The sequence below is a fragment of the Prionailurus bengalensis genome, chromosome A2 (genome assembly GCF_016509475.1).
Source record: "Prionailurus bengalensis isolate Pbe53 chromosome A2, Fcat_Pben_1.1_paternal_pri, whole genome shotgun sequence".
In the NCBI taxonomy this organism is placed as follows: Eukaryota; Metazoa; Chordata; class Mammalia; order Carnivora; family Felidae; genus Prionailurus; species Prionailurus bengalensis.
Window position 1 is genome coordinate 11,953,833 of NC_057348.1, and position 12,233 is coordinate 11,966,065.

General features: G+C 44.4%; 1 protein-coding gene across 1 annotated transcript; it reads left to right on the forward strand.

Annotated features, from left to right (window-relative positions):
• The first annotated feature begins 215 nt into the window (after positions 1-215).
• On the forward strand, positions 216-1,163 carry LOC122486387 (olfactory receptor 10H1). The gene has a single exon (XM_043585820.1). The coding sequence runs from the start codon at positions 216-218 to the stop codon at positions 1,161-1,163; it is 948 nt and encodes a 315-aa protein (XP_043441755.1).
• Positions 1,164-12,233: the final 11,070 nt, after the last annotated feature.

The window sequence follows — 12,233 nt, forward strand, 5'->3', positions numbered from 1 at the left end:
TGTCAAGTTTGCAATGGACTAGGAGGGACAGGCTGTGAGCTCTCTTCCTGCCAAAACCTCTGACTGCATTTTAGTGAGGTTTCCCACTGCTAATTTTTACAAATGCCAGCTGTTATTGATCAGGGCACCCTCTTGAGCAGACCCCGGGATGGGAAGACCTTCTCCACCAAGTAGCTGAGCTCTGTCTCTCACACTTCGCCCCAGGCACAGTCTCCATGAAGAAAGGCAATTTCTCAGCAGGGACTGAATTCATCCTCGTGGGCTTCTCCACCTTCCCCCACCTTCAGGTGATGTTCTTCCTGCTGTTCCTGCTCATGTACCTGTTCACGCTGCTGGGGAACCTGCTCATCATGGCCACAGTCTGGAGCGAACGCAGCCTGCACACGCCCATGTACCTCTTCCTGTGCACCCTGTCCACCTCCGAGATCCTCTACACCTTGGCCATCACCCCGCGCCTGCTGGCCGACCTGCTCTCCACCCGCCGCACCATCACCTGGGCGGCCTGTGCCAGCCAGATGTTTTTCTCCTTCACGTTCGGCTTCACCCACTCCTTCCTGCTCACCGTCATGGGCTACGACCGCTACGTGGCCATCTGCCACCCCCTGCGCTACAATGTGCTCATGAGCCCCCACGGCTGCGCCTGCCTGGTGGCCTGGTCCTGGGTAGGTGGCTCGGTCATGGGGCTGGTGGTGACCACGGCCGTTTTCCACCTCACCTTCTGTGGACCCAATGAGATCCACCATTTTGCTTGCCACGTGCCCCCTCTTTTGAAGCTGGCCTGTGGAACTGATGTACCAGTAGTGGCCAAGGGCGTGGGGCTGGTGTGCATCATGGCCCTGCTGGGCTGCTGTCTCCTCATCCTCCTCTCCTATGCCTTCATTGTGGCCGCCATCTTGAGGATCCCCTCAGCTGAGGGCAGGCACAAGGCCTTCTCCACCTGTGCGTCCCACCTCACTGTGGTCATTGTGCACTACGGCTTTGCCTCTGTCATCTATCTGAAGCCCAAGGGTCCCCAGTCTCTGGAAGGAGACACCCTGATGGGCATCACCTACACGGTCCTCACCCCCTTCCTCAGCCCCATCATCTTCAGTCTCAGGAACAAGGAGCTGAAGACAGCCATGACCAAGACCTTCCTCAACAAACTCTACCCAGAAAAAATATGATGATCAGGGAGGAATTACTTGGAAACAGCTAAGTTGGGTTACCAACTTAGAAATTGCACCCTTGAGGGGCACCTGGGTGGCTCAGTTGGTTGACCACCCGGCTCATGATCTCAGGTCAGGTCTTGATCTCAGGGTCTTGAGTTCAAGCACGACATTGGGCTCCATGCTGGGCGTGGAGTCTACATTAAAAAAAAAAAAAAAGAGGAAAAAGAAATGGCACCTTGTAAACATGTAATAACCTATATTTATCTGATGCTTTAAGGTTTACAAGGACCCTTGAAGGCAACATCCAAATGCACACACAATGGTTAATCAGCATCAAGAGTATATTCAGAGTGGAAAGATGTATAAGATGATGACACAGAGAAAATCAGATTTCACGATTCTCATCTGCTGCATGACATTTTATCAGACAGCCTCAAACCTGGGATCTGTTCTTCTCCTGACAGCAGCCAGAGTGGTCTAATTAGTCCCACTACCATTAGTCCACACTGCTAGGAGAAATGGAAGATGTCAGGTCCCCACCTTCTACTAGGCAGTAATGGGTACCTCCAACATGGATTTTGTAAGGCTACAAAAAACTAAGCCAGATTATAGCCGAGGAGAGAAAATCACCCTAAATTTCAGCATTGCACAGATCTGTACAATAACAGTTAGAAACAGTAACTGAGCAGACTCACAGAAAAAGTCAAGGAAACCTCTGCATTTCAAGTGTGAATCTTGAGCAGCTGCAGGGACACAGAGAAGTCTCTATAATAAGTCCCACCATGAGATATCGCCTTCTGTGTTAGAGAGTGATGTGACACATGGGCCAGTGTGGAACTCTTTGTTGAGCCACATTGAGTTCAGAGTTCAGGATAAAGGTGTATCTCATGATCAGACCAGCTAAATGCTTCCCTGTGGCCATGAGGGGGATTTAAGGTTGATCATACTACATAGTATTTATACTTTGTTGAAAATAAGTGTATTCAAGAGAATGACAAATACTGTATAATATCATTTATATGCAAAGCCTAAAAAAGCTGAACTCATAAGAACAGAGAGTAGAATCATTGGTTACCAGGGACTGAGGGGTGAGGGAACTGGGGAGATGTTGTTTAGGGGTATAAATTTGCAACCAGTAGATATATAAGTCCTGGAGGTCTCATGCACAGCATAATGATTATAGGTGACAATATTGTATCAGTAACTTCAAAGTCCCTAAGAGGCTAGATCTTAATTGTCCCCACCACAAAAATGAAATGATAATTATGTGACATGATAGAGGTGTTAGCTAATGCTACAGTGGCAAGCATATTGCAATATATAAATGCATCAAATCAATACACTGTACACCTTAAACTTACACAATATTATGTATCGATTATATCTCATTTAAAAAAGTTTTTCTTGAGGCACCTGGCTGGTTCAGCCAGTAAAATATGTGATTCTTGATCTTGGGGTTGTGAGTTCAAACCCCATGCTAGGTGTAGAGATTACTTAAAGAAGAAATTTTAAAAAAAGTTTCTTTGAAAAATTTAAATTGTTTCTGAATATGAATCTATGCATTCATTTAAAAATAATAATTTATAGGGGCACCTGGGTGGCTCAGTCGGTGGAGCGTCCGACTTCAGCTCAGGTCATGATCTCACACTCGGTGAGTTAGAGCCCTGCCGTTGGGCTCTGTGCTGACAGCTCGGAGCCTGGAGCCTGCTTCGAATTCTGTGTCTCCCCCTCTCGCTGCCCCTCCCCTGCTCATGCTCTGTCTTTCTCTGTCTCAAAAATAAATAAAAACATTTTAAAAAATAAATAAAAACAATAATTTATAGTAATACTTAATGGACAGTAGCTTATAGTGATACTGTTGTGCACAACAGATGTAATTAAAATGTACGAGGAATGGGGTTCCTGGATGGCTCAGTCAGTTAAGCATCTGACTCTTGATTTCAGCTCAGGTCATGATCTCATTGTTTGTGGGATCAAGCCCCGCTTCAGGCTTTATGCTGACAGCGTGGAGCTTGCTTGGGATTCTCTCTCTCCCTCTGCCCCTCCCCTGCTCCCACTCTTTCTCTCTCTCAAAATAAATAAATAAACTTTAAAAAATATTTAAAACGCATGAACAATAAATTAAATTACCTAAAGCTAAAATAAAGAAAATGTTTATTCATGTTTATGTTGAATAATAAACTATTCATCATTTGTCCTAAAGTTGGACTCAGTCTTTCTCTATAACTCGAGTGGTAAAAATATCCCATCTTATCATGAAGTGGGGGGATGTAGGAAACAATTTCAGTCAAATGTGGGAAATTCAGACCATCCTTCTTTGCAGAATATACACTGCACTGCATGTTTCCTATTACCCCTCACGAACATAATCTCATCATAGCCACATAAGGGGATCAGGGCACATAAACACATCCATTCCCTTTGACAGAGGGGAAACTCAGGGTCAAAATGGTTGTATGACTCATCCAAGATCACACAACTTGGTAGGGCCAAGTTTCTGGTGTAGGTCTTTTGTGAATCCCGGTCCTGGCCACCCAATGCTTCACACATCTTCCTATGGTGGGTTTTGTGGGGTGCCTGTCCATGGAGGACTAGTCCACCCTCAAACCAAACACCCCATAATCCTAAGAGACTTTTAATTTTTTTTTTCAACGTTTATTTATTTTTGGGACAGAGAGAGACAGAGCATGAATGGGGGAGGGGCAGAGAGAGAGGGAGACACAGAATCGGAAACAGGCTCCAGGCTCCGAGCCATCAGCCCAGAGCCTGACGCGGGGCTCGAACTCACGGACCGTGAGATCGTGACCTGGCTGAAGTCGGACGCTTAACCGACTGCGCCACCCAGGCGCCCCCTAAGAGACTTTTAAACCACAGGCAGGCACTCGCAACCCGCCATGCATGAGCTTTGGGACACTGATGGATTATTTCTATAGATTCAGGTCTACTTCCTGATTTTAAAATAAGTTTCATCTTGCAGTGAATTCTTATCACACTGAGCCAAGATGCTCCTCTTCTCCAACAGCAAGGCCAATCTGGACAAGAATACAAGCTAGTCTCTTTCATTTTCTTCGTTAAAGGCCAAGTTGGCCTCTGATCCTACTGGTATCTGAATAGACAGAGAACCTGGAAGGTAGTTGGTGGGCCAGTGTGAGTCAGGCCTCCAGTGTCTTATGCTAACTTATTTTGATCCCTTAGGCTATCCGCTTCCTGAGGTCAGGAAGTCTGTCTATCTTGCTTACCATCACACAGCATCAACATGATATTAGGAAGACATAAATTGATTAATAAATATTTCTTGGGTGGACCTATGTATTCCCTACAGTACTGAAACAAACCAGAATATTGGTTTATAATATTTACTGTAAGAAGCCTCATTGCCCTCCAAAGCAGTGGGAGATGGTGTAGGGGGAGCTGTGTTTGAGGTCAAACTGACCTGGGTTTGAACTTGCTTCCCATTTTTCCACCGAATTCAATCAACCTCTTACAGATATATTCCACATTTGTGTAAATAAAAGTATATTCAGAGAAATGAAATTTATGATTGGAAAGCATTAGATATATCCATTAGTGAAGGATTGTTAAATGAACATTTGTTCATTCATACTTGAAACACAAAGCAGTTATTGCCAACTTGACAATAAATTATATTAAAAAAACAAATAAATGACAGAAGATTAAAAAAAGAAATTTGATCCTTGGACTTCATCAATGTCCTTTCTCCCTGGGGATCCTATCCAGTATCAGGACTTTACGTACACTCTACATACAGGTGACCCCAAAATTGTTATCTTCATCCCTATCCAATAGCCTACTCAGCATCTCTACATGGATATCTAGTAGGCAACTCAAACTTAATGTGTCCAAAATCTAACTCTTAGACATTTTCATTGCCATTATCATTTTCTCTGTGTCCCTCCCTTTCTCTCTTTCTTTCTCTCTCTCTCTCTCTCTCTCTCTCTCTCTCTCACACACACACACACACACACACACATTCTTCCTTATCTCAGAACACAGCAACTCAATCTCAATTCCTTGAAGACATTTCTGCTCAAAAATCATACAGCCCTTCTCTAACCACACTACACAAAATAGATACACTCCTGGCCATGTCCTATGTCTCTTGATCAGCTTTATTTGTCTGACATGTGTTTATCACCACCTGGAATATACCTGCTTATTAGACATTGTCTGTCTCTGCCCAATAGAATGTTGTTTGAGGTAGTCAGGGACCCTTGGTCCATTTTGCAAACTGCTATATGCCTACACAAAATGCAGTAAGTTCTCAAATATTTGTTGAAGACATTAAGTAAAAAGAATGATGACAAATGAACATATAACTGTGAGGTACAGTTTTTGTCTACACAATAAGATGGACAAAAAATGTTTCAAGTTTATTAACACTGTTGGAGTGGGTGTGGGGAAATTGGCTGTCACACTTTGTTGTTTGAGCTTAGGCAGGTCACTTCCCCTCTCTGAGCCTACACTGAAAGAATGTAACAGCACCTACCTTCTAAGACAGTTGTAATATTGAAGTAAGACAATGCTTACAAAGGTTTAGCATGGTTAGCATGGTGCCTGGCGCAATGGTAGCCACAGGAGTTAGGATCACATTATAATTTCAAGTTTTTTTTTTTTTATAAGTTTGGGATCAGAGGGAGAGGTGTGAATTGAAGCAATGATCATCTGAAGCCATCAACTTTGATGTATCCATCTTGGTTATCAGTGTTGCAGAAGGAGTAGGACCTCAGTGGAGAGGATTGGGGTCCAGCAGGGGGCACCACTGGGAGAAGGGTTGCTCCAGCTAGGCTTTCTGACCTAGCCTTTTTCTCCCAGAATCCTCTTCTCCTCCTCTCTGTGGCTCCTAGCCTCCATGCATGGTCCCCATGACTCATCACCATGGCAACAGCTAATGGGACTGGAGATAGGTGATGACACCTGGGTCTCTCAAGAGACAAAGAGGTGCTCTGAATTGCAGACAGGGCTGTGCAGTGGTTAAGTGATGAAGCAAAGTGGTGTTGGTTGAATTACATCCCATTTCTTGGCCTCAGTTTCCCATCTTTAAAATGGGTTCAATAATAATGTAGTCACCTGTTAGGATTGTTCTGAGAATTAAATAACATTGTGTATGTAGGGTAATTGATGATGACTGGCATCCGATTGCACTCAATGCCAGCTTTTTAAGATCTTTTCAGTAATTATTTGTAGCTTTCAAATGTGTCTCAATTCCTGTGCTAGTTTTGGGAGCACAGAGATGGGTACATTGCTATGTCCTGTTTCTAGGTGATTGGTGGAATGACAGAGAAATATCAGGGCTCTCACCAAGATATGGACCAAGGGCTAAGGGTCACCAAAGGGGCATGACCCTCACCTTTGCCCACCAGAGGATGCTTGGAAGTTTCTGGAGAATTTTTGGTTGTTAAAGTTGAAGGAGGGAGACATATGTCACAATATCTAGTGGGCGAAGGCCAGGGATGACATTCAACACCCCACAATGCATAGAACAGACCCAACCACAAAGAATGAGCCATCTCCAAATGTCAGTCATGCCAAGGATGACAAATCCTATTGTATTTCTTCAACAAACACTTATTGAGCACCTACTGTTTGACAGGCACTTTTTTAGATGCCACTAGGGATATGATGTTAAACTCATTAGACATGACCCCTGATTTCAGTGCTTGTACTTCAGAGAGGAAGACGTGGATATTAAACAAATAACCTAATGAACATATATGATAAACTGTGATAAAAGCTGGGAGGAAAAGAAGGGAGTTGCTGTGATAGGAGTTGCTCATAATAGGGGTGGTGGGGCGCCTGGGTGGCGCAGTCGGTTAAGCGTCCGACTTCAGCCAGGTCACGATCTCGCGGTCCGTGAGTTCGAGCCCCACGTCGGGCTCTGGGCTGATGGCTCAGAGCCTGGAGCCTGTTTCCGATTCTGTGTCTCCCTCTCTCTCTGCCCCTCCCCCGTTCATGCTCTGTCTCTCTCTGTCCCAAAAATAAATAAACGTTGAAAAAAAAAATTAAAAAAAAAATAGGGGTGGTGACACAGTATGGGGAAGTCAGAAAAGGCTTTCCTGAGGAGGTGGCATTTAAAGCCAGACCTATGGATACGTAGGACTAAGGCAAGGTATTTCAGGTAGAAGCAGCAGTCTGTGCAAACTTCCTGAGGTCTGAGCATGCTTGGTTTATTACCGAACAGCTGGAGAACTAGAGGGGCAGGAGAGCTGGGAAGGGCTGTGGGATAAAGCTGGAGTTGAAGCAGTGACCCAACCACACTACAGTTTGTAATGTATCTCAAGAGTATATAAATAGACTGGTGATTTTTCAGGTTTTCCCTTTAGCAAGATCCCTCTGGCCTCGGGACAGAGATAGTCTGGGAATTGGCAAGGGCAAGGGGGTCAAGTCAACACTGGGGAAGAACAGAACAAGAGGAGTTAAGGCAGCAAACTGCATCTCTCAAGCTGGCCTTTGCCTCCAGAAATTAACACTGAAACACTTGGTGGCTCTAATTAGTGCAGGGAGAGGGGTCCCCTAAAGTCTGGAGATCTCGCCATCAACAGCCCTTCTCAGCACTCCAGGCCTTTTAATCACCTCTCTGGGCTCTGGCTATGCCTTGGGGATACCAAAGAATGTGGCACAAAGGGGACCATTAGCAAGGAATGGCAAACAGTGAGGAATGGAGGGGGTGGGGGCAACTTCTAAAAGGGGAAGCTGAATCCTGGCGAGGAGGTGGGACACTTCCCCTGGGCGTGGGGGTGGAGTCCTGGCCAACACTAATGAGCAGAGGGGCGGGGCTCTCTCCCCTGATGTGGAGGGTCTTAACCTAAAACCCTGATGTGTTTACACTGACTTTTGGCACATATTCCTACTTCTATTTTCTATCACCAGATAAGTTAATTATGGCTTCTATTTTTTGGTCTTTTTCAGGGAAAATAAATGCAAGATTATTTGGGGTGGCAAGGAAGGGGAGTCTAGCAAGGCAGGGACTAGGGTCAAGCAAGTGAGGCATTCACCTTGACCACCAAATTTAAGGGGCCACCAAAGAATTCAGTGATCAAGATAAATCATATTTTGGGGCACCTGGGTGGCTCAGTCGGTTGAGTGTCTGACTCTTGGTTTCAGCTCAGGTCATGATCTCACCGTTGGTGGGTTTGAGCCCCACATCAGGCTCTGTGCTGATGGTGTGGAGCCTGTCTAGGATTCTCTCTCCCTCTCTCTCTGCTCACTCTCTCACAATAAACTTAAAAAAGATAAATCGTATTTAATGCAACCTTTTTAAAACCAAAATTAATGCAAAAAATGTATGATGAGCAGCGCATCGACATTTTAAATAAAGATAGGATGTAACGGTGAGCTTTCATAGCTCTGCCTCAAACATCTCGTCCTGACCCAGCCCTTGGGGTCTAGAATCTGTCACCTACAGAAACAACATACATTCACTAACTTCAATTTCCTTGGTTGTTTTAAATTTTCAAAGCAACTAATGCTAAATCAAAAGAATTAAAAACGTGGTTTTTTTTTTTTTTTACATTTCGGAGTGCATTGACATTTGTCAGTCCAATTAGAGGAAGTGGATTTTTTCTCTGATGACCACAGGGAACCACACTTACAGTTTTTGGATATAATCCAGAAGCCATGTTTGCCATCAGCTCTTTCAAATTCACAGTCTCTCACCTGTTTCCCAGGTCAACCAGTATACTCCAAGATGTCTCTGGATCTGTAGCCAGCTAAGGAGCAGTGGCTACACCCCAAGACTTATGCTGGCCACTTAAACATACCTCTTACAGGACAACTCTAAGAGGGGTCGATCTTACCATCTGGACTCTTTCTCAGTTTGTAAGGGGGCAAAGGATGTCACCAAATACTGCTAGCTAACTGCCTTGAATCTTCTCAGTATAACCTAGGAATCTGGCTTTAAAAGGAATCAGCATTTCTTTTTTTTTTTAATCTTTTTTTAATGTTTATTTCTGAGACAGAGGAGGGGCCGAGAGAGAGGGAGACACAGAATCCGAAGCAGGCTCCAGGCTCCGAGCCGTCAGCACAGAGCCAGACGCGGGGCTCAAACCCACAAACCGTGAGATCATGACCTGAGCTGAAGTCAGTCGCTCAACTGACTGAGCCACCCAGGCGCCCCTAAAGGGATCAGCATTTCTTTAGAGCAAACAATTTCATGTTTGAATATAACAATATTTTGCATATTAATACATCTACTAATAAAAACATAGAAATGTTCAGCCAGTTTGGTCGAGATTACGATGTGTCTCACCGATCCTCTCATGCTGGGGGTTTCCTCCTGACCCCTGAGAACGTGTATCTCCAGTTCTGGCTTGTTTTTTCAGGGCTTGCTACAATTGGTCCTCTCCTTGCAATCGACACCTTCATGTCTCCATCTCTTCTTGGAACACACTGGCTTCCTCTCCTCATAATTCCTGAGAAATGTATGCTTCTGACCCCAAGTTCCAGCACTTCAGGGCAAGACCTTTAACTAATGGATTTAATCTCTTTATAGCCCTGTTTCCTCATCTTTGAAATGGAGCTGATAATATTATCTTCCTTGTGAAGTAAAAGACCCCACGTGTGTTAAATCATGTAAGACCAAACCTATCATTGGGGCACTTGGGTGCCTCAGTTGGTTGAGCATCTGACTCTTGATCTCAGGTCAGGTCTTGATCCCACGGTCAACGGATTGAGCCCCACCTGAGGCTCTGTGCTGAGCATGGAGTCTGCTTAAGATTCTTTCTCTCCTTCTCTCTGTCTGTCTCTTTTCCTGAAATAAATAAAATTAAATTTAAAAAAGGACTATACCTATCTGTCATTAGTTACCAGGGAAATACAAATCAAACCCACAATAAGATACTACTAGAATGACTATAATCAAAAAGTTAGATACATTAGCGTTGGCGAGGATGTGGAAAAACAGGAACCCGCAGAGACTGCTGGTGGGGATGTAAAATGGAGCCACCACTTTGGAAAGCAGTCTAGCAATTCCTCAAATGATTAAACATAGAGTTACCACATAACCCCTCATTTCTACTCCTAAGTACACACCTCCCAAGTGAAAATGTATGTCCACATAAAAATGTGTACATGAATGTTTATAGCAGCATTACTCATTATAGCCAAAAGTTAGAAACAACTCAAATATCTATCAACAGATGAATGGATAAATAAAATGTGGCCTATCGAAACAATGGAATATTATTCAGCCATAGAAAGGAATGAAATACTGATACATGTGGATAAACCTTGAAAACATTATGCTGAGTAAAAGAAGCCAAACACAAAAGGATAAATATTGTATGACTTATATATATGACTTATATAAAATGTTCAGAACAGGCAAATCTATAAATACAGTGGATTAGGGCTGCTTAAGGCTGAAGGGAAGAAAGGAAAGAGGGATGACACTTAAAGGCTATAAGGTTTTATTTGGAGGTGATGAAAGTGTTCTAAATTGACTGATTTGGATTACACATATCTTTAAACAGGTGAATCATATGGTATGTGAATCATATCTCAGTAGAACTATTTTTTTTAAACCTTACCTAGCTGATGATAAATGTCCCTCCCTCCCCCCACCATGGGGAAAAAATGGAAGCTGTTATCAGCATAACTATTAACAAGAAAGGAAGAAAGAAAGGAAGGAAGGGGGGGTTGGCACCTGGGTGGCTCAGTTGGTTGGGCGGCTGACTTCTGCTCAGGTCATGATCTCACAGTCCGTGAGATCGAGCCCCACGTTGGGCTCTGTGCTGACAGCTCAGAGCCCAGAGCCTGCTTCAGATTCTGTGTCTCCCTCTCTCTCTGCCCCTCTCCTGCTCACACTCTGTCTCTCACTCTTTCTCTCAAAAATAAAGATTAAAAAAATTCAAAAAAAAAAGAAAGGAAGGAGGGGAGGGAAAGAAGAAAGAAAGAAAGAAAGAAAGAAAGAAAGAAAGAAAGAAAGAAAGGGAGGGAGGAAGGAAGGAGGAAAGAAAGAAAGAAAGTTGATTGCTTTTGTTTCCAACTCGTATATCTGGCTTTATCTTTGGGCTAAAGATTCTGTAGGGCAGTGGTTCCCAAAATTTCATCCTCAGACCTGCAGCCCCAGCACCTGAGAGCTTGTTAGATGTACGGATTCTAGAGCCCTACCCTGACCTGTTGAAGCAGACACTTTGGAGTGGGGCCCAGCAGCCTGTGACCTAACCAGCCCTCCAGGTGACTGTGATGTGCCCCCACCTTGGAGCTCCATTGCCACAGAGGACTCACTGGGCTGGTGGCATACCGCATCCCTGCACCTGTATGGTTTCATGAACCTGGGCAAGTCGGAGCTTCACTGTGTCCATTTCCTCATTGAAAAACCAGGTGCAACCCAAAGGGGCTGCCTGACTCCACCTGAGCACCTCCCTTGAAGCAAGACCCAGCCTGTGGATGCTTCCCTCAATATATCTGAGTACACAACACGTGAAAGAGAAATGGATTCTTATTGAGGATTTCAAGGGAGTCAGGAAAGGGGGAATTATATCAGGCACTTTATGGCAACCTCATAAACCTTATAAAATGCCCATTTACAGGCCTGCTTATTTCTCAAACTTTTCACCAGTCACTGGGCCCATCACCTCCCTTACGTCCTGGAGGTTAAGGGCCAGCAACTGGCTCTTCTTCCTGTCCCGACGCTTTCTCTCAGCTCAGCCCCCACTTCCTTATCCCTCTCCCTCTCCACTTCCTTATCCCTCTCCCATGAAGGCTTCAACTCCATGTGTCCACACATAGCTTTTCTCCCAAGGAGACATTCAGATCCCTCCTCTTTCTTTCTCCTCAACCAGCCATTCAGCTCAGTCAATGAAGGCAACTCCTAAGAGGAGACACCTTTCCTCCAAAAATGTGAAGAATTAAAAATGAACAATCATTTTCTTCATCAAGAATGCTTTCCTTTCTTCAGTGTGGTATTCATAATGACAGCAATGGTGTGTCTGAGGCAGAGGACACAATGCTTGGTACACAGCAGGTGCCCAATCACAGTTTATTCATTTTGGGCAGAGTCGACATCCCTCATTCACACATTCATGATAAACCATGAACACAGGTTCCCCAACACAGCGACGTGGG